The sequence below is a fragment of the Blennius ocellaris genome (genome assembly GCF_963422515.1).
Source record: "Blennius ocellaris genome assembly, chromosome: 10".
Classification (NCBI taxonomy): domain Eukaryota; kingdom Metazoa; phylum Chordata; class Actinopteri; order Blenniiformes; family Blenniidae; genus Blennius; species Blennius ocellaris.
The window spans coordinates 5,338,536-5,358,658 of NC_137659.1; the positions used below are offsets into that span (position 1 = coordinate 5,338,536).

General features: G+C 40.1%; 1 protein-coding gene across 1 annotated transcript in view; it reads left to right on the forward strand.

Moving 5' to 3' along the window:
- The window catches only part of cntnap3 (contactin associated protein family member 3), a gene marked incomplete at both ends in the record, with an annotated part of 72,311 nt that overhangs the window by 33,585 nt on the left and 18,603 nt on the right, over positions 1-20,123 (forward strand). Inside the window, 7 exons of the mRNA XM_080502972.1 lie at positions 5,715-5,821; positions 8,282-8,401; positions 9,122-9,322; positions 11,539-11,701; positions 12,689-12,816; positions 12,910-13,080; positions 18,195-18,413. Of these exons, the coding sequence (XP_080359098.1) occupies positions 5,715-5,821; positions 8,282-8,401; positions 9,122-9,322; positions 11,539-11,701; positions 12,689-12,816; positions 12,910-13,080; positions 18,195-18,413 (1,109 nt within the window). The remainder of the gene's footprint in view (positions 1-5,714; positions 5,822-8,281; positions 8,402-9,121; positions 9,323-11,538; positions 11,702-12,688; positions 12,817-12,909; positions 13,081-18,194; positions 18,414-20,123) is intronic.

The window sequence follows — 20,123 nt, forward strand, 5'->3', positions numbered from 1 at the left end:
GTGAGTGAAGAGGAATGGCAATATGGTGTGACAGAAAGAGCCACATATATGAAGATTTAAAAGTAGAGCTGAATGGCTGTGAAATTAAAAACTTGGCTTATTATTACCTTTTAAACTGACTTCAAAACAGCCGTGCAGGAGAATAGGATGTCATGCGGAAAGCTGATAATTTAAAGTAATTGGGGTGGTGGCCAGTCGGCTTGAGCTCCTTCGGAGAAAAAAAATGGAGGAAAAAAAAGAAAACACATCCATTCTTCTTCTCTGCAGCTTAATCCAATAATATGTCACAGGATGCTGGACACAATCCCAGTTTGGCGAAATGCAGGTTTTAACCAGTCCATCACAAGACGAACACAGCGCCGCAGGCAACCACACACATATTCAATTTAGAGGAAAATCATTCACCTGAGACACACATTTTTGGATTGTGGAAGCCACCATGTAAAAACACAAATCCATTTGTCTTCTCTATTGTGTTTTTTATCCAAGTTCCACATAGACATAAACTAAAGGGAGAGTCTATTATCTCACCAGCAAGATGATCTTTTAAACCTCAATTACCCCTAAACGTTTTGCAAATATTGAGGAATGAAGTGAAATGACTACAACCTTATGCAGAGTTACAAACAAAATAGAGTTTTGAACGTGGAAAAGTGCAATCAATTTACATCCAAATACACGAGTCATCACATGTTTGATGAAAACCTTGCTTGGCTTTTCACTCAATTGCATGTTTTCTTTGTAAGAAGTTATTCCGTGTCAGAGGAGTACATGCACTTACCAGGAGTGGGGTTTGAGCCCAGGTGAAGACAAAACGCTCAACGTCAAACATTAAAATGAATAGTTCTTATAGGAAATACAGAGTGACGTCGCTCTTTATGTTCAGTCCTGTTTATGAGGCACATCTGTCTAATGCTAATTTCATGTTTAGCTTTGATTGAGGGAAACATTCTATGGAAGCTGCTGTCAAAACTGGAAATGATGAAGAGTATTGACAATGAACACAAAGAGAGAAGCAGCAAACTGAACACAGCTGAGCCAGCATGGCTTTGCCTTCTCTAAAATCTATTTTGAGGTACAAAATACTTATTGAATTCCAGATTAGGCGAATGCAGTATCAAGTAAAATGTGTTTAAAAGCCTCCTAAATATCATCTTTTGTAATTCTGAAATTGTATTATGGCACAAAAAAGTATAAACACAAGCTGTGTATTAGTAACAGCGCGGGCTGGGAGCTGAAACCTCAGGAGAGGAGAAACAAACAGAGGGGAGTGACGGAGTGAGAGCAGAACCAATCCTTTACTGTTCTGGTGTCACGCTAAATAGCAGCACAATTAATGAGACAATTACAACAATTATAAGCCTGCCTCTGGGGTGCTGGAGGACACACACACACATACACATACACACCCACACACATGAACATGCAGCATATACAGTTAATTGAATGTAAACACTGCATATCCTCGCCAGATAAGGGGAATCTGCTCGAGTGATTTTAATTAAATGGTGGCCTGTTTCAGCATTATCATTCATCGGAATACAGTTCCTCCACAGATCAGATCGCTCACTGGAACAAACCATAGCAAAAAATAAAAATAAAAATTATAAATCTGTATTCCAGTAAAGACAGGGAGTCCAGTACATGCTTTCCTGCTGTGATCCTGCCTGATTGAATTGTGGACTCATGGGATATACCGTACAGTAAAGTCAGGTGGAAAATGGACTCGGTGAGTGTGCACGGCGCTTATACTTCACACCGGGTTATTACTGGATATATGTATGTATATAAGTGTGTGTGTGTGTGTGTGTGTGTGTGTGTGTGTGTGTGTGTGTGTGTGTGTGTGTGTGTGTGTGTGTGTGTGTGTGTGTGTGTGTGTGTTGGACTGTGTGTTGCAGAGTTATTGCCAGCAGCAAATAGCGTTATTAGCCAGAGCAAACACTCCATTAACAACACAAATGGAGTGCAAACCCACAGGAAACGCAGCATCAGCTCCACACCATATGCTATAGCAAGACTGCTCACTTTGGCTGAACACATGCAAAGAAAATAAACTGGTATAGTGCACGTTAATAACTGTCTTTATTAAATAATTTCAGTGGGGTGTATTGTTTTCATTGTGAAACTGTCCATCAACTCTTTTCTTTTCTTTTTTTTCTTTTTTTATTTCGCCTTCCCGGTTCAAAGAGTGTCATAAAATGGCTTAATCGCTTCACCAGATTTTTATTGACTTTCAGCCAAAGCGCGGCGCGCCATCCGAGGGAAGATGGGAAAGGGGTTATCTGAAAGGTTGGACACAAATTGGCCATATGGCTGACGAGCTGCTGGGAGGTGGTGTGCTGACGAACTCTGATTCAGTGTGTTAAAAAGTCTCCGCTCCCCAGGTGCCTCACGGCTAAAATCAGAGGAGGGATGTGTGTTTTTAGATGAGGCCGTTTCTAGTCTGGAGGGCACCCAGCTGGTCATCCGTCTGTGGTTATCCGTCTGCAATGCAGTCTTCCTCCTGTACGAACTGTTGTCCCGATGCGTGTGTGATCTTGATGTTGTGTTTATGCTCTAGCTTTGTGCTCAAGCTGACATCTTTAACATCTGTCTTCGAGACTGTTTTATTCGGGGTAGTCGTATGCTGTAGCAGCATTCAACAGGGCCCGTGTGGACAGGAAATATACAGTCGCACAGAATAAACCGACAGGCAATTCAACTAATTGCGGTTTGTGGAATGTGCTCTCAAACTGGAGAACAGAAACGGCCCACGAACAGACTCAAACAGGTAATAATCTCGCTATGAGTGTGAAGCTGAAGCACATAAACAAAGCAGAGACTGGTAGACTGCTGTTAGGACAAATAAAGAAAAACATCATAAAATGCTGTTGGGTGTTTATTTCCTGCTCTTTCCACATGGACCTGTGATGGCAATATGGAGAGCAAAAAAAGCACACAAAAAAGACCCCCAGACATCCCCCATAAGATCAACTGGAAGGACCTCACGTTGAAAAATTATGTGTTTTCACTTAAAACGTTATTGTATAAACGGGATCCAAGCAACAGAAAACATCTCTCCAGCAGGTCCTGGACAGAACTTTGGATCTTCCTTCTAATTAATTTATTCATCGTATTTTATTTTTAATTTTTTAATTCTAAAGTCCCATTGAGAACATTAAAAAAGACATGCTACGCTACTCGTCTCATGAAGATGAAACATGATATGATGTATGATATATTGCATGTCTTATTCAAGTACACTAGCCAGAGAATCTCATGACTGCAGCACAGATTCAGCCTGAGACCCCGTGACCCCAGAGTCAGATCCTCATTTAGCATCCAGCCTAAATTTAAACAAGGCTGCAGTGCAACTTGAGCAATTCTCTTTCATTCCCCCTTTTCTTCATAGCCACTATTTTTAATCAACGTCTAAAAATAAGTAAATAAATCGAAGTGAAAACACTGAGAATCTCCAACCTCATCTGATAATACGACACTGTCACAGGCCTACTGATTAAGCCAGAATTTGTGTTTCCAACTGAACCCAGGCATGAAAAATAATCATCCATCCAGCTAAATGCTGACCAGCTTTCTTTTTATTAAAGCAGTATAGAGATAAATGAATGTTTAAAAAAAAAAAAAGCACTGGAGCAGGCTGACAAGCTGCTGAGTCGGCGCATATATTCCAAGCAGGAGGTTCCAGATTCAGTGGAGTCGTTGATTTTTTTCTTTTGGGTCTGTTTGGAGCAAAACACACAATCAAACACATGTGTTAGCAGTTAGGATTCATGACATATTCATTAATTTCCTAATTTCGCCTGATAAAACCCATAAAGCACAGTGGAATTTATTGGAGGTGGTGTGTGTGTGTGTGTGTGTGTGTGCGTGCGTGTGTGTGTGTGCGTGTGAATCAGCCATTTGGAGCAAACCACATGAACAAAATACTGTTATCGAGATGCAAGAAGAAAAAGGGCTCCGAAAAGAAGCCAAGACATGATCAATATAAAGATAGCTCCAAGCACATTGTTTGTAAGGAAAACTATTTATCAAATCGCCTCGAACCACCAAGTCAGCAAAGGTGTATGTGGAGCAAAGGACAAAAGGGCCGGAATGTCTTTTGTTGAATGAAAACTTGACATCATGAGAACAAGATGAACACACAACTCTTCAAAAAATGCTCTGACTCCGTCTCCATGCAAACAGAGGAAACCGTAACTTTTTGAAAGAGCTCCAGCTACATGAAAACTGGGGGAAACGCCACGTTTTTCCAAAAAATTGCTCCGACTGTCTCCATGAAAACGGGATGAAAATGCACATTTTTGAAAATGCCCTGACTCCATCGCTATGGAAACAGGGGAAAACTTCACCTTTTGAAAATGCTCCAGCTATGTGAAAACTGGGGGGAAAACGCTTCTTGAAAACGCTCCGACTCCGTTGAAACAGACTGAATATGCAACTTTTTGAAAAAGCCACGTCTCCATTTCCATGGAAATGGAAAAAAAAAACCCCAATCAAATGAATGTCTATGTTAATGTTAATAGTATATTTTTGCCTGAATGTACATATGTGCGATTCCATTACAAAAACAAACAACAGTACCCACTAGTGGCTTGGCATGCTGACGACATCATTGTCTGTGTTTCTGCCATCTTCATGTAAATGGACATTGTTTCACTGACGTAACTGCATAAATGCAAAGCTTTTCTGAACTTAAAATGCAAAAAAAGAAAAAAATACATATACAATACAATACATATAAAATACACATATTAAGTAAATACATATTTACTTAAAATGTACAAATGAAGCCTTAATAACAGGTCCCTCTTTTCAGTCCAGAAACTACATGGTCGCTGAGACAATACAACACTACAGTCTCCAGTTATATAACACTCATCATAGATATAGGACTAGAAAGTTTCACTCCAGTGAGGTTTATTGTAAAACTGATGCTGATTGCATGAGGCACAGACATGTGTTTATAAACGGGAGTATATATACTGTATCTCCCCATCATCAGATGACATGCACAGTATGTTGAAATGAAAGGGTTATTATTCTTTTAACCAGGCAGTTTCTTCAGACGAATGAAGATCTTTCAGACAGATTTTGTTTATCCTCTTCATCATCCTCCCACAACATGCTGCCCAAACGCAAAATATGACCTCCTCCAAATATTAAAAAGAAAAGATTTTCTTTTATTTATTTTTTTTCTTCTGACCCTCCCACACACATTTGGCCGTGGAGCGAATAGCACGTCTGAGTAAACATGTCCTCAAATGCCTTCTATCCACTTCATGAAGCTGCTTCATGCAACAGACTCATTTTGAAAAATTATTCCAAGCGTGCCCAATTTGTGAGTAAGAGTTTGAAACTTTTTTGCCGTCATCAATATCCAGCATCTCGACTTATAAAAGAGGGAAAGTTCTTGTAAAAATCATAAAAGCTCCTTCAGCTGCTGTTTCAAACAAATAAAACAAGAGTTTCTTGTCTCTTGATGGCTGGAGATAAAGGGTGCGTTCTGGCACCGACTGAAAGGCTTTTGGCATTCAACAACCTGAAGAACTGTTCAAAAAAGACTCAAAGCTGCTCAAACAAGTAAATTATTCTCTAAACTTGCAGTCTCAACTTTTATGAAAAGAGTAAAGTTGGGTTTTTGGTTTTTTTTGTTCAAAAGGAGAACTTTCACCCACACACCTGTTCACTCTTTCCTCCCCGTTTCTCTCCTCCAGGTGTTCTCCCATTCGCTGTGAACACGGCGGCCGATGCAGCCAATCCTGGACCGTCTTCCACTGTAACTGCTCCGACAGCGGATACAACGGGGCTACGTGCCACAGCTGTAAGTCCGACAGATGTCAGCACGCACAGGGCTAAAAAAAAAATGATTTTCTGCAATGATCAGGCTGTTTGGTGGTTTTCACACCGTTCTTATAATGATTGTAGGGTTATAGTTTTTATTGAGGGACTTGGCATGGTGGCGTAGTGGTTTGTACTTTCATCTCACAGTGAGAAGACTGCGGTTGAATTATTATTTTTTTTTTTTTTATCTTCCTGTGCGTCATGTTCACCCCATGCATGAATGGATTTTGTGAGACATGTAATCAATAACTACAAATATAACTGCATATTTTAATGTATTTATCTATTTAGTTTGCATCGACACTGCTTTCACATCTAACTTTGAGACGATGTGAATCTAAATATAAATAAATATGTGGAATTTAATTGGATTGCATTAACGGTTTTATACACGGTTACTAATTGACGGTTGTCCACATTTCCCACATGTTTTAGACGTTACTCTTGTGAATTAATAAAATTTTTGATTGCTGATCAATTGTGGCAGTGTAAAGTATAACTGTAAATACAGAGTACAAGCAGGCAATCGCGGTCATGTTCATCAGTGTGTGTGTTTCCTCCTCACTGATCAGCAGAGTGCCTATCGCCGTAACCCTGCGCCTCCTCAAGTGTGAACTCGTGATCAAGAACAAAAATGAGTTGGAAACCTTCAGGCTTGGAAAACAATGAGACACGTCTCTTCAACCCCTTGAGTTCCTTCATGTTTTGCTCTGTTGATCAAACGAAACGTGTCAAACAGTTTTCATATCAAATTGATAATTTGGGAAGTAATTAGCACATTTTATTACAATGGAACCAACTGATAGACGGTGATGCATTTGGTGACCAATTCGTTCAACATGTGTAAAAACAAATACAGTTTCCTTCACGTCTCCACTTTCTGAAATGTAGTAATTCGTCCTTCTGCATATGCTCATTGTTACTGTTGATAACATATTGTTCTCTGCGTGCATGTGTGTGTGGTTTCATTACAAAAACTACCATCAACCCTATGAAAACGACATTGTTTTCAGCATCTCTGCTGTATCTGTATAAACAGACATCATTTTTAAAACACTGCCGTGGGAACCTTTTCTGAAGTTGTTCACATTGCATCATAAAAACGATGCGTTTCCACTTGAAATGTTTCCCTCCCCTGATTTACAGTATGAAATAACAGAGCCAGTACATACTCTGACTGATAATGAGATGATAAATGAATGAAGACGACAGCCTGGAGACTATTATTAACATGCTGTGCAGTCGATGTCACCTCCATCTGTCCCTCCATCATTCAGGATTTAAAGCTGTGAAAGGTTTCAAGCTGGCAGCTTCCACTTAAAACACCCAGAAAACCTGTAATTCTGCAGGTGCCACTCGCACAGTCACTTAGCTCAGTCTTTACAGTGCAGTGAGGCTTTTCTCCCCCCCCCCCCAAACACACAACCTGCAAATGAGTTATGACAAAGCAAAGAAAGGTTTTCTTTTAGCAACTTGAGAACATTTTTTCTAGAAAATTGCCTCTATCTGAGGGATACTGTTGTACCTGTCACCCTCAGGGGAGTCAAATAACAAAGTATCTCGGCTTGGTATTGTACTCAAGTAGGGTTTTTTTATTCATGGCTCTGTGCATTTTATTGTGACTTTTTACTGATCTGAACCAAAAAAAAAGCTGTACTTTCTCCACCTTGCAGTATCAAAAACTTTTTGATTTGAATCTTTTTTAGGGCGATTCTCTAACACTTTTCAAACCAGAGCTGCAGGAGGTGAAACATTTAAAAATAAATACGTTTCCTCAGTAGTGATTTCATACAAAGGTGTCCTGGTATATTTTAAATAAAAAAATTAAAAAGGGTCTGTGCCTCGATGTACATTTCAGAGCTGATACTTTCCTACTTTTACTTCCTTAAAAAAGTTGACTTTATGTTTTTAAGTGATACCTTAAACCACTGGTTCTCAGTCTTTCAGCTTGTGAGTGATATCAGAGGGGTTAGTGAGACTAAAGGGCCAATTACAGACTGAATACAACTTTGCAGATAAGTTGAGCTCATATGTGAAAATTACTGCTTTTAAGCTCATTCTTTCAAGTCCGATCCTTGAGCAAGAAAAGAGGCCGTTTTTTTGTTGTTTTTTTTCTTCTTCTTCACTACACATGAGAGCGAATGATGAATGAAAAGCCCTTTTCTGTGTTGTGGAGAAGAGATAAATAGTTGTGGGAACTTTTAGATATGGATTTGATTTGAAGTGCCCGAGAGCAGAAGACTTATGAAATTCAAGCAGAGGAAGCAGGACTGATAAAGTTTTATTTATTGAGGCTGTGCATTCCCATCAGTCATCACTATCGCTGTGCGTTGAGTTCCACTTTATGAGAATATACAGTGCACAAAGCCTCAGACGAAGATCATGACACCCAGATCCAGTGGTTGATCCTCCTCCCGGCTTCCGTTCTTCTCCCTCCCAGCGGTGTACGAGCAGTCCTGCGAGGCGTACAAACACAACGGCAACTCGTCTGGACACTTCTACATCGACGTGGACGGCAGCGGACCAATCAGACCGCAGCTGGTGTACTGCAACATGACAGGTGACACACACACACACACACATACAGTATTTACGATGTCGAAACATGAATCTAGTGTTGAAAGAAATAGAAACTCTTTATGGGGTAGACAGATGTTTTCAATAGAACATTTCTGCTAATTCTTTAAATATAGTCTGTAGCTGTTGTAACTGTTTCCCTTGAAGCCTAGCACAAAACCTTGTTTTATAATTTAATTTTGTCATTATTACTTTCAAATAGGCCCAAAATAATCTCTCTTGAAAAATATATTCAAAATATAAAATGATACAGAATCATTCATAGTTTCAATGATAACTTATATGTTTTTGTCATGGTCTCTGTTTATAAATTGAAAAAAGAAAAAAATGCTGGGAAAAGGCTCTGAACTGACATTTTTTCCCTGAACTTTGACACTATATTGTGATATAAATAAAAAAATGAGTATTAAAATTTTTGACACTAAACATTTAATTCAGCTCTTGTTTGGAACTCTTCCTCACTTGGTCATTTTAACTTTAATTTAGTGCTTTAATGCTTAATGGATGCCTCTTTTATTTACATAATCGAGTTTATATACTAATCAATACAGGATATGTTAAGTGAAGCTCATAAAAAATAATGCAAATGCAAAGACTGCTGAACATTTTGCTTCTCTTGCAACAAATTGCCTGAAAATAGCATTTGAAAATATCCAGAAGGGATTCTTCAGAAATAATGTCTTTTTTTTCTGTTTATCTTCAGAAGAGAAGACGTGGATGGTGATCCAGCACAACAACACAGAGCTAACCAAAGTGCGACCATCTCCCAACGTTCCTCACCTGCTCCTCCACTTTGCTTACTCGTCTAAAGAGGAGCAGCTTCATGCCGCCATCAGCCAATCAGAGCACTGCGAGCAGGAGCTTTCCTACAATTGCAAGAAGTCCCGCCTCCTCAACACTCCAGGTGAAGCTTTACGGATTGTGAAGTAAAAAAATAAAAAAATAAAAGCATTATTATTATTATTGTTATTATTATTATTATTATTATTATTATTATTATTATTATTATTATTATTATTATTATTATTGTTATTGTTTTTATTATTATTAATAATAATAATTATAATAATAGTAAGATGGAATGATTACCTTTACATCCAGTGGGGGGGGAAACATATTTTTAGCTTTGCATGTATTAAGAATGTATATTTCTGTTGGTGATTTACTCATAATTCATTTTCTTTACTGTATTACCCCCCCTTCACGCATACACACACTTGACTGACTCTCTCTCTCTCTCTCTCTCTCTCTCTCGCTCTCACTCTCATTCCAACAAACTCAATCAGCTTCTGAGGATTTTCATCCTCTGAGCCAGACTAATGGATTGTGCACAACTGTTTCTCTCCAACTCCTTTATCTTTGTTTTTCATTTAAATGCTGGGTTGTTTTTTTTCATTAATGGATACAAATAATGTCAATTACAACAAATTGAACCATGAAAAACCATGAAATATTCACAACTGAACAGTCGTGTCATAGTATTATTCTTATTATTATTATTATTATTATTATTATTATTATTATTATTATTATTATTGAGTATTTTTCAGCCTTTATCACAAGTCTTTTTCAACATATAAGCATTATCCTTGTAAAAATGTTTAATACAGGCTAATGTTTGGGTAAATTGCAGGAAAGCAAAGCATTGACTGTTTGAGTAAATCATGAGATAAATAGACAATAGGAGGATTTCTTAGCATTTAGTCTTGGGAATAAATTATGTAACACTGTAGCTTGTAAAGAAAAACAGTAGCGTCCCTGTGGAGATGATAATGACTACAGTAGTATTTATATGAATTGTTTTGTTCTGTGATTGAAAAGTTTCAGTTCAATAAAACATTTTTTTATTAGACTTTGTTTGATGGAAACAAGTAGTTCACAAGGTTGTTGTCTTAATGATGCTCACAGCATGCAAAAGACATTTATACAAAGTCGGCAGTGTAGTTGCATTTATTCTAACATGCTTGACAGATTTTTTTTTTTCTTGTTTGTTTTTTTTCAAGTGAATTGAAACCATCCATCTTCTGGAGTCTGACAGGGTACACCATCGACAGACAGAGTCACACATGCAGATCTACAGGCCCTTTTAGAGTCACCAGTTAACCTCAAACACAGAGAGAACATGCAAACTCTCCTCAGAGAGGACAGAGTGCTTACTCGAAGCTCTCAATAAAAAGTAATGACTGTTCTCTAATATGTCTTGATTGTGTGTCAATATGATGACACTGTTGTTTTAATCAGGGGTGTCAAACATAAGGCCAATGGGGCCAATACCAATCCGTCCAAACCATCAAGGAAATTGTTCAACTTAAAAAATCTTTACACATTATTACACGCATTTACAGGCATTTCACGTGTTCCGATCACAAGTGGTGAGCTCTACAGGCACCAAAGCGCTTTCGCTCAAACCACTTCTCCAGGTGGTCAGGAATGCAGCCATGTATGTTTTTGTTTCCGAAAATGAGCCAATATAAGTTATACAGTCTTTCCACCTTTCTAATGAAACTATGTAAAAGAACATGGATTATAGTGGATTATATGGGAATCCGTCCAGCGCAAGCTGAATGACTCATAACTGCGCGCCAGACCATTTAGTGGAAGTGATGTAGAAGTAGTGACGCAATCCGACCTCAAGTGGTTAGCCTGAAAGGCATGATATGGACAAGTCTGCATCAGGGCTTGCTAACCCGAAACACATGTTCATGCCACGTCTGAACGGGCCCAGAGGTCATTGTGAGTAAACTAACATTAGCCTCAAAGTCATGCTGTCAGGGTGAGTTTGTAAAAACATGCACAATGCAACAGCTATAAGAAAAGTTTATTGTACATTTCACTGTATTTTGCACCAGAAGGATTCATTAAAATCAACATGAAGCCAATTTTAATGGTCCCATCTGGTATTTTAGGGTGTGGTAGTTTTGGGTAGTAATTGCTTATTTTTTTGCAACATAATAGACATTTTCATCACGTATACTCTGCACCACAACAAAGAAAAAACTTTTAGATTTGAATTTAAAGGTTATTATGGCATTATTTCCCCAGCCGACTCAAGATGAACTTGGTCTGTATAGTATATGACCTCTTAACTAAAATGTGTTTGACTCCCCTGGTGTGTTTCAGATGGGTCCCCATTCAGCTGGTGGCTCGGTGGTCCGGGTCCTGGGCGTGTCCAGACTTACTGGGGCGGAGCTCAGCCCGGCAGCCAGCAGTGTGCCTGCGGCCTGCAGGGCGACTGCGTGGATCCAGAACATTACTGCAACTGCGACGCCGATCGCATGGAGTGGTACGGGCTCTAATAAATAGATGCACATCGTATTTATTTTTACTCACAAAGTCATGACACGGCTCAAACCTGATTGTGAAACTTTCTGAAGTCAGCCATCCAATGTGAGCAAACTGTCATTGCTTCCTGCAGAGAAATGAGAAATGACAAACAGTATTGGAGCGATGTGCATTTTGAATAGATTTTTATTTTATTTTTTATTTTTTTTCGAAAACTCAAGAGACAGTTTCAGCAGCACAACCTCATGGATTGCAGAAACGAAATAAACTCTGAAGGGGCTGAAATGTTGTAGCAAAAGATCTGACAGCTTGAAGACAGCCAACAATATGATTGGTTTAAAAACATGTCAAAATCAAACTGACTGTAGTAAACAGCGAGATCACTCAGACTGAGTAAACACGCTAGAAATATTTCTCTTTTGACCTCTCATTCCTGGATACTGAACATGTCTGACAAACCCTGCTTGTAACTTTGGCCGTTCAACAAACGCCGAATCAAATGGGATAAATTGAGCAGAGGAAAGGAGAAATGAACAGTTTCAATGGAAGTGCGTTGAGTTGTAGGCAGTTGTGTGCATGCCTCGCTCACTTCCATCATTTCCCAGTGCAAACTGTTTGTGCAAAGCCAACTCTATTTTTACAGAGCGACGCTTCTACCGCTCCTCAATATTTCATCAGACTCGCGGAGTGCTGTATAAGCTCCTTGCAAATGTATTTTTATGCCCTTTCCTCAGGAAGGAGGAAAACAGGCAGATAATCTGGAGTGCATGGAGCTGAATGTGGGCGTGAACGGACAGACGCTGTGTTGTTTTGGGAGTAGCTGTTTTGACTGAAAAACGGATTTGACTGGCAGGATGGTGATATTTTGGTTTAAGAATAAATAAATGCACCTACTGACGGTTGTATTGGCATCATCTCATAACAACCACATGGGAGCAAAAACTTAGCAAAAGCACTTAATTTGAAGTTTTTGTCTTGCTTCCTTCAGGACTGAAGACTCCGGCCTGCTGACCCATAAGGAGAGTCTCCCAGTCAGGGCTTTGGTGCTGGGTGACGTCAAAAGGCCCGGGTCAGAAGCCGCCTACCGGGTAGGATCACTCCGTTGTCATGGAGACAGTAAGTTCTCCTCGTTGTGTGTTTTTGTCAAAGAGAATGGAAAATCTGGTTCGTCTTCTTCTATCGACGGGGTCTTGTCATTGTGCTTCGTAGAGAACTTCTGGAACGCAGCGTTTTTCGATAAGGAGACGTCCTACCTTCACTTTCCAACCTTCCACGGAGAGCTGAGTGCAGATATATCCTTCTTGTTTAAAACTACGGCTCCCTCTGGGGTGTTTCTGGAAAACCTGGGCATCAGAGACTTTATCCGGATCGAACTGAGCTGTGAGTATAATCCAAAGTAAACGCTGTTAAAACCTTTGAAAGTTACCCAGTTTAGGTCAACGGAGAAGATATCCTGCCTCTCTTGTGTAAATAATACACCTTTCACTTGGTTAATTTCAAAACAGGGAGGCATTATATCTCTTGTGCAAAAACAAACAAAAAACTAAACACATGAAAATAAATGCACTTATAATTTTATATATGATAATGAATATACCTTAAATACAAATTAATCTAAAGTGGTTTGCAAAATCGAATTTTTTGCTGAATTTCACAGGAGAGGAAATGACCTTGGCTGTGTTTCAGTAGCCTCTAAATCCTTGAAAGAACCCAAAGAATCAGAGTTAGATCTAACTCAACAGATGAAAAGAGGCAGAAAATGCACATTTGAGCAAGTAAATGGCAAACACAGCTGAGGTCACAAACTTGGGTCCAGAGTCATCACTGATTGTTTAGTTTATAATCGCAGCTCTAAGATGAGCTGGTTCAGAGAGACAAAAGCAGGGAAGACAGGGACAACTTACTTTATTCAAAACATTACAACCAAATATGTAACAGATGTAATCTTACTGCATTGGAATGATTGACGTCGTGAGTAGCTCATGCACATGTTCTTTCAGGAAATCAAGCCTGTGTTAATATGCAATTTTCTTTGTTCAATGTAAATCAAATATATATCACCACGTTATCCAACACGGCACAAGCAGTTTAGTTCTGCTGTGCAAGTTTGGACCACTTGGTGGTGCATTGAGTCACTCAAATTGTTAACACAACAACGGATCAAGCACTCATCTGTTTGGACTATGTGATTAGCAGCAATATATAATTTACCTGTTGGATCTTATCTGAGCTATTGGAAGCACCAACCATTGATCATCATGTACAGATATAATTCAAAATGTACATCATGTCTCTTTAAATTGAACACAAAAGCTATAACCCTCTGTCGTCTATTTAACCACGTTATTGATATCGTCTGAATTTTATTCAGCTTTAGGCTATTTTTTTTTTTTCCCGGATCAATTTTCTGCCTGCAGACTGCAGTCCAATGTGTTTCACAGTCACACTCCTCCACCATAAATGCACGCTGACCCACAGCACAAAACAAAAAAACAAGATTAAACCCATAAAAAGGAACTCCTGATTACTAAAGGCCTTTTTTTCTCTTAGCCCCCTTACCCTTGTTTTTAATTTTACAGTTGTTTTATGAACTCCCGGGGGCCTTTTCACCACGACCTTTCATTAATCTCCCTCTCTTGTGGAATACACACATTTATGGGCACCACAGTGGGTCATTGAGATTATGACTGTAATAACCAACAGGGTGTTATTTACTTTATGAGCGCCATCGAATTGTGGCTGGGTGTTAGATGTACGTTTACAGCATGCCATAGATTATGTCATTTAAATTATGGCCGTATTACCCAAGAAGGTGTCCTTGTGCTGGTACGGTTTTGACGGCATCACATCATTGCATTGAAACACACATTCATTGGGCTGCAGTGTTGTGTGCCATTTATCCAGGCTTGTATAGAATCCTTTTCGAAGCTCTTTAACCTCCTTTTACCTCTTTCTTTGATTCAAATCTTTTGGGTGTGCTGGATCTTAAAGGAAGTTGTTTTATGTATAGTATATAAGGGTGACACACACTGAATCTAATCCAGGAGCAGTATAACCAGCAGCGTCGCTCCTCTGGGAAATCATTGTCACCAGCTCTGAATACTGCCGCTCTGTTTCCGTCTGCCTCACATCGCTCTGTAACACTGTGGCTGGGACCCGAGAACAAATTCTATATGAAGTTAACGCAGGACGCCGGGATATTGTTTCATCTTGTTCTGCGCTCCCGCACTCGTACATCGTCGTTTTCAAGCAGCGGGTACATGAAGGATGGCGGCCCGCTTTGTCTGCGCACTCTTAAATATTTTCCCGCTGACAGGGAGAACAAAGACAGCGTCGCCGGCAGCCGAGAGGAAGTAAATACAGACGCTGAGCATTGAGTAACTGTCCGTGGTGCTGAAGAAGGGCTGCGTCAGCACGGCTGTGGAGCTGGCACGGGTCCTAAGTCATGACGCCAGGGCACAGAGGGGGAACTCCACTGACAGGAGCAGGGGGGGAAATATTCCGATTGTCTTTCTCTATTCAGCAAAACATTTCGTTCAAAACAGAAAAAACTGGGACATGCATTTGTTGGATGAGGTTGTGCCCATAGGAAACAGCTGAATCTGCTGCTGTTGGGAAATAAATCAAGCCTGTCACCTTTGGAGAAAATTGTCATCGGAGAGACATATTGAGGTTTCGGCCCCGTTTACATGACAATGTTTCTAAGTGAAAATAAAAAATTCTTCTTCTACACTACAACGGTGCTCGGAGCCGCTGAAAACGCAACTTTTTTTTTATAGTGCTCCAACTCAATCTCTTTGTAAACGGAGGAAATAGAATGGTTTGAAGATGGGCCAACTCAATGTCCATGGAAACTGAGGAAAATGCCACTTTTCTGAAACGCTACTAGTGCACATCCACATCATGGCTGTAATAAATAGTTTTGCTCAACAAGATGGACAATAACAACAATACTGGCCTCGAGAGTGTGATAACTCCCAGTACAGTCAAGCTTGGTCGTCTGTCCATACAAATGTCTGTGTACTCCCGTTGTTAATGTTTATGGCATATTCTCTGCGAGCGTGTGTGCGTGTTGTTTAATGACTAAACAAACAGCTCCATCTCATGGCGTGGCATGCTAACTACATTGTTTCCAACATTTCTGCAGTTTCAATGTAAACAGACACCTATATATACATATCTATCTCATTCAACATGTTGAAAAGAGGTACGAAGGAGTAAAACTCAACCAAAAGTCAACAATGCACCCTGTGTTTTCAGCCTGCAGCAACACAACATCATCTCAAAACTACTTCTGCACATGAACTTTACCAATCGAACAGTACATACTAAAATCAGTGTGCGGTGATGCACCTGTCGCTGCTCTCAGCCTTGAACTCTGCATGTTGTTCTCCTTGATCTTTCCCTGCACAGACACTAAAGCTGCATCAGTTTGTGCAGGGACTGTGAGCAAACAAACAATCCAGCCAAACATTTTAATTGGATCGAGGTTTGTTTCAACACTCCAGTACATTAACATTATTGATTTTTTATGAGCAAGTCCTGTGCAGTTATGGTTTCATCTTTAGGCTCATTGTCTTTCTGGAGGACAATTCTTTCCAAGTCACGGGGGTTGCAGACTGAATCACTTTTTCCTTCAGGAGGTGTTTTTTCCTCTTCTCTAAACACTCACCTCATTTGTTAGTGCCAGATGAGAAATCAGGTACTCTGATATGCAACTCTCAAACCATACAAAAAGCAAATGGCACTTCAGAATAAAGTGGAGTCAGGATAGACTAGTGCTAATATCTATTTAAGCCTGTTTCGTGATTCGCTGCCTTCCTGATTTGTCTTATTGATGACCCGTGTCTTTTCATGCTGCTCAATGAAGAACACGGCAGTCCTGAAAGAAACATGGTCCCATTTTACTCTCTCTCTTTGTTGTTTTGTGAGAGCAGCTCAGTCAGAATCTTTACTGGCTTCAGTGTTTGTTGTCCTGCAGCGAGAGAGTAATTAAAGTTGCTTCCAGCGAAGCCGTTCCCACACACTCGAGTCAAACCTGGCTGCTTGTTAAGGAGCGCCTGTCCCCATCTCCCTTTGGAGTCGACGATGAAGGGGGGGAGAGGAGGGGGGTGGCAAGGCTCTGTTGAAACATCATGTTTCAAACATGGCGTGATGAGTGAGGACTGAGTCCAGCTGTGCTTGGCAGGAAACACCTGCAGGAAACACTCCTCAAACCAAATCACCAGGACAGCGTTCAGCTGAGATGTCTCACTCTCTGTAATTGAGATGCAGCAAATGTGCAGTTTGCATGAATTAAATGTTGAATGTTTGACTTCCTGTTCCCAACTGAAGCACCAACCTGAGTGATTATTCTGGCCAACTTAAAGTTAAATTAATTATCATTTGTGTTTTTGTTGGCATTTCATTTGTCTCTGGAAAGTTTTAGCAGCAATTATTACAAATATCCAGAATTGATCAAACGAACAGACAAGAAGTGGCATTATCGTTAAAGCACTAACTTCCAACTTTCTTTTAGTTTTAAGACCAAATACAGTCTTAAAACTAATCAGTCCATCTGAAAATATTTCAATGAGTGAGCCCCACTGGAAGCAGTTTTTTTTTGGTTGTTGTTGTCTTTAATATTTACATCATTTTCTGAGCTTCTTAACAGCTGATGGTAACAGTTGTCCACACTGAAGTGATATAAGGTGATGAGTTTATTTATGAGGATTAATTTCTTTCAATAACATTTTAATTCCAAAACATTCAGTTAAAAAGGCAGCCACTGTAGCTGGAGTTTTCAGAAATGATCGTTTGTAGTGACTCATAACTGGGTTTATGTGTAAATACAAGGCCCGGATGCAGAGAAATATCACAGTTTTTGTTTACACGCACGTGGGTGCGTGTAAACATGGCCTCAGGAGCACAAATTGAAAGACGAGAGAGCTGCTCACACACCAAAACACACAAACCAACCACCAGAACACACAGCTTACACCACCAGGTGAAGATAATCAGGCACAGGTGAAACACATCAGAGCAGCAATCAGCCCAGAAGGTCAAGATGCCTGAGGCCACCTTTACATGTACTCAGGTATTTACAAATTTCCCCTCTCCCTTTTCAAAAAAATCTTCATTGACAGATCTGTGAGACACATGAAGCCATGATAGCCAATCAGAAACCTTGAAAAAAAAAAAAAAACATGTCAGAAATTGTGATGTAAATATCCAAAAGAGGTTTTCCAGATCTCCACTGTGGCCGGAATTTTCTGTAAAAAACGGTGTGGTGAGTTGTAGCTGGCTTTATGTGTAAATGCAAGGCCAGAGTCCGAATCCCAAAATAACATAAAATATTTCAATGCAACGTAGGACACATCAGCTATGGGGAAACTTTATGACTCTTGTGCTGCATTGAAGTTGAAAAAAAAAAAAAAATCCTGTTCTTTGGGGCATAAATGTTGCAGAACTCTAGTCTGTATCAATCACTCCTCCTCTCTATGTCTTCCATTCAGCCTCCACGCAGGTTGTCTTCTCCTTCGACGTCGGTAACGGCCCGCTGGAGGTCCGGGTGGAGTCGAGCGTCCCGCTGAATGACAACCGGTGGCATCGAGTCCGAGCCGAGCGGAATGTGAAGGAGGCGACGCTCCGCCTGGACAACCTCCCAGTCGCCACGCAGGAGACTCCGGCTGACGGACACTTCCACCTGCAGCTCAACAGCCAGCTCTTCATAGGTGAGGAGCAGGTGTATGGAGACATTATCCACAGTTTGAAGACTTGGTTCATCATCAAGACACCTATGATTGTGATCTGTGGGACTTCTACTACTGAGAAGGTGCAATTAACATGTTGATGTCCACCCACAAACTTGAAAAAGACGCTACTGTACCAAACTGCTATTAATTGAGCTCTTCCAGCAGAGGTCATGGTTTCTTACCACTGAGCAGTAATCACATCCAGCAAATAAGCACACATCAGGGAGCTGTGGTGTTATGTGCCTTAATCTGTAAATTAATCTCACCCTTTAAAAAATTCATTAAGTGGGGGGAGAGGTTGATGTAAATTAACTGTTGGCACTTGGTGAACCTTTTAACTACCGACGTGATCGATACCGCAGCCCTGTTTATCACAGCACCATCGTTTCACATCTGCAATCTGAATTCTCTCTTTGACCTCTGTTGGTTTTGCAGATCTGCAGGGGGAAAAGAAATAATGAAAATCCATCATTTATTATCAGGCTTTATCATTCTGTAAATATTATGCGTGTCACTTCATATCGGTAAATACACAGTGGAAGGAAAACAAACCACCGAACACTGATGGGATTGGACGAAGGCGACGGTGGCGGCAGCAGGGAAATTGAGGTGCATATTGATTTGCTCAGTGTGTTTAGCCGATAATCCACTCTGAATAGCCGGCAGGTCACCACCGTCCTACTAAAACTGCACATGTTTACCTCTGAATTATCAGCACAGTGTACTGGGAGAAGCAGAATGGTTTTGCGTGTTTGAATGGATCTATGCTGGTGTTACTTCCTGAAAGGATTCGGTAATGGCGGCTTAAAAATAGTTGGCCTTGATTTGACGCGCAAGTATGGAGGATCTCCTCCCCGTTTTTCAGGTTTGAAAAGAGTAGCGAAGTGTAATCTGCTGCGTCCTTGAGGAAGTCAGCCGTTGCCTAGACCGTGTGGCTGAATTTTAAATACTATATAGAACACAATATGTTTCGAAACAAGCATTCGCGTCGGCTTGGCATGTATGCAGTCATGTGCCAGAGCAGTGCTGCATGAAGCATATGGATGTGTACTAATGATAATCCCTACAAATACATTACATGAGCAAAACTGCTCACTTTTGTTTGGATCTCTAATCCTTAAATGCCTTTTGAATAAATAATCTTTATAACGGCATGCAGTCCGCAGATTTATTAGTCATTCTACTAAGTTATATGAATTAATAAGGCACAGTTGTCATCTTTAAATTCATAAGCCGTAATTCCATAAACAGTGTATTTATGAGCCTTAATTATTCCTTGTGCGGATTTATAAGGCAGCAAATTACGTTGTTTCGATTAATAACCCGTGTTACTGCCATGCGGACGCCATAAGATAGCTTCTCCGGTTTCATCATCGCTATTTGTAGGTGTAAAATGTCCCCACGCAGCAGTTTCAAGTGAAAGATTTTTACATTCATTGCCAATAGCATTGCACATTACATGTGGTATTGCCTGTCATGGATAGATAAGCCAGAGTATATTGGCACTGCACTGGCATCGGCCACAGTTAAGGCTTTGTGTAGCTTTATTAAGATAAAGCAAATATACTTTAGTTCATGAGGAACTTTTGGCATGGCATTGGCCCATTTAAACCACATAAATATTTAAAAAGACAGTTTTGTGATGACATGGAAATGTCAACATTGCCAACTTGTCATTTCACAGTGGAG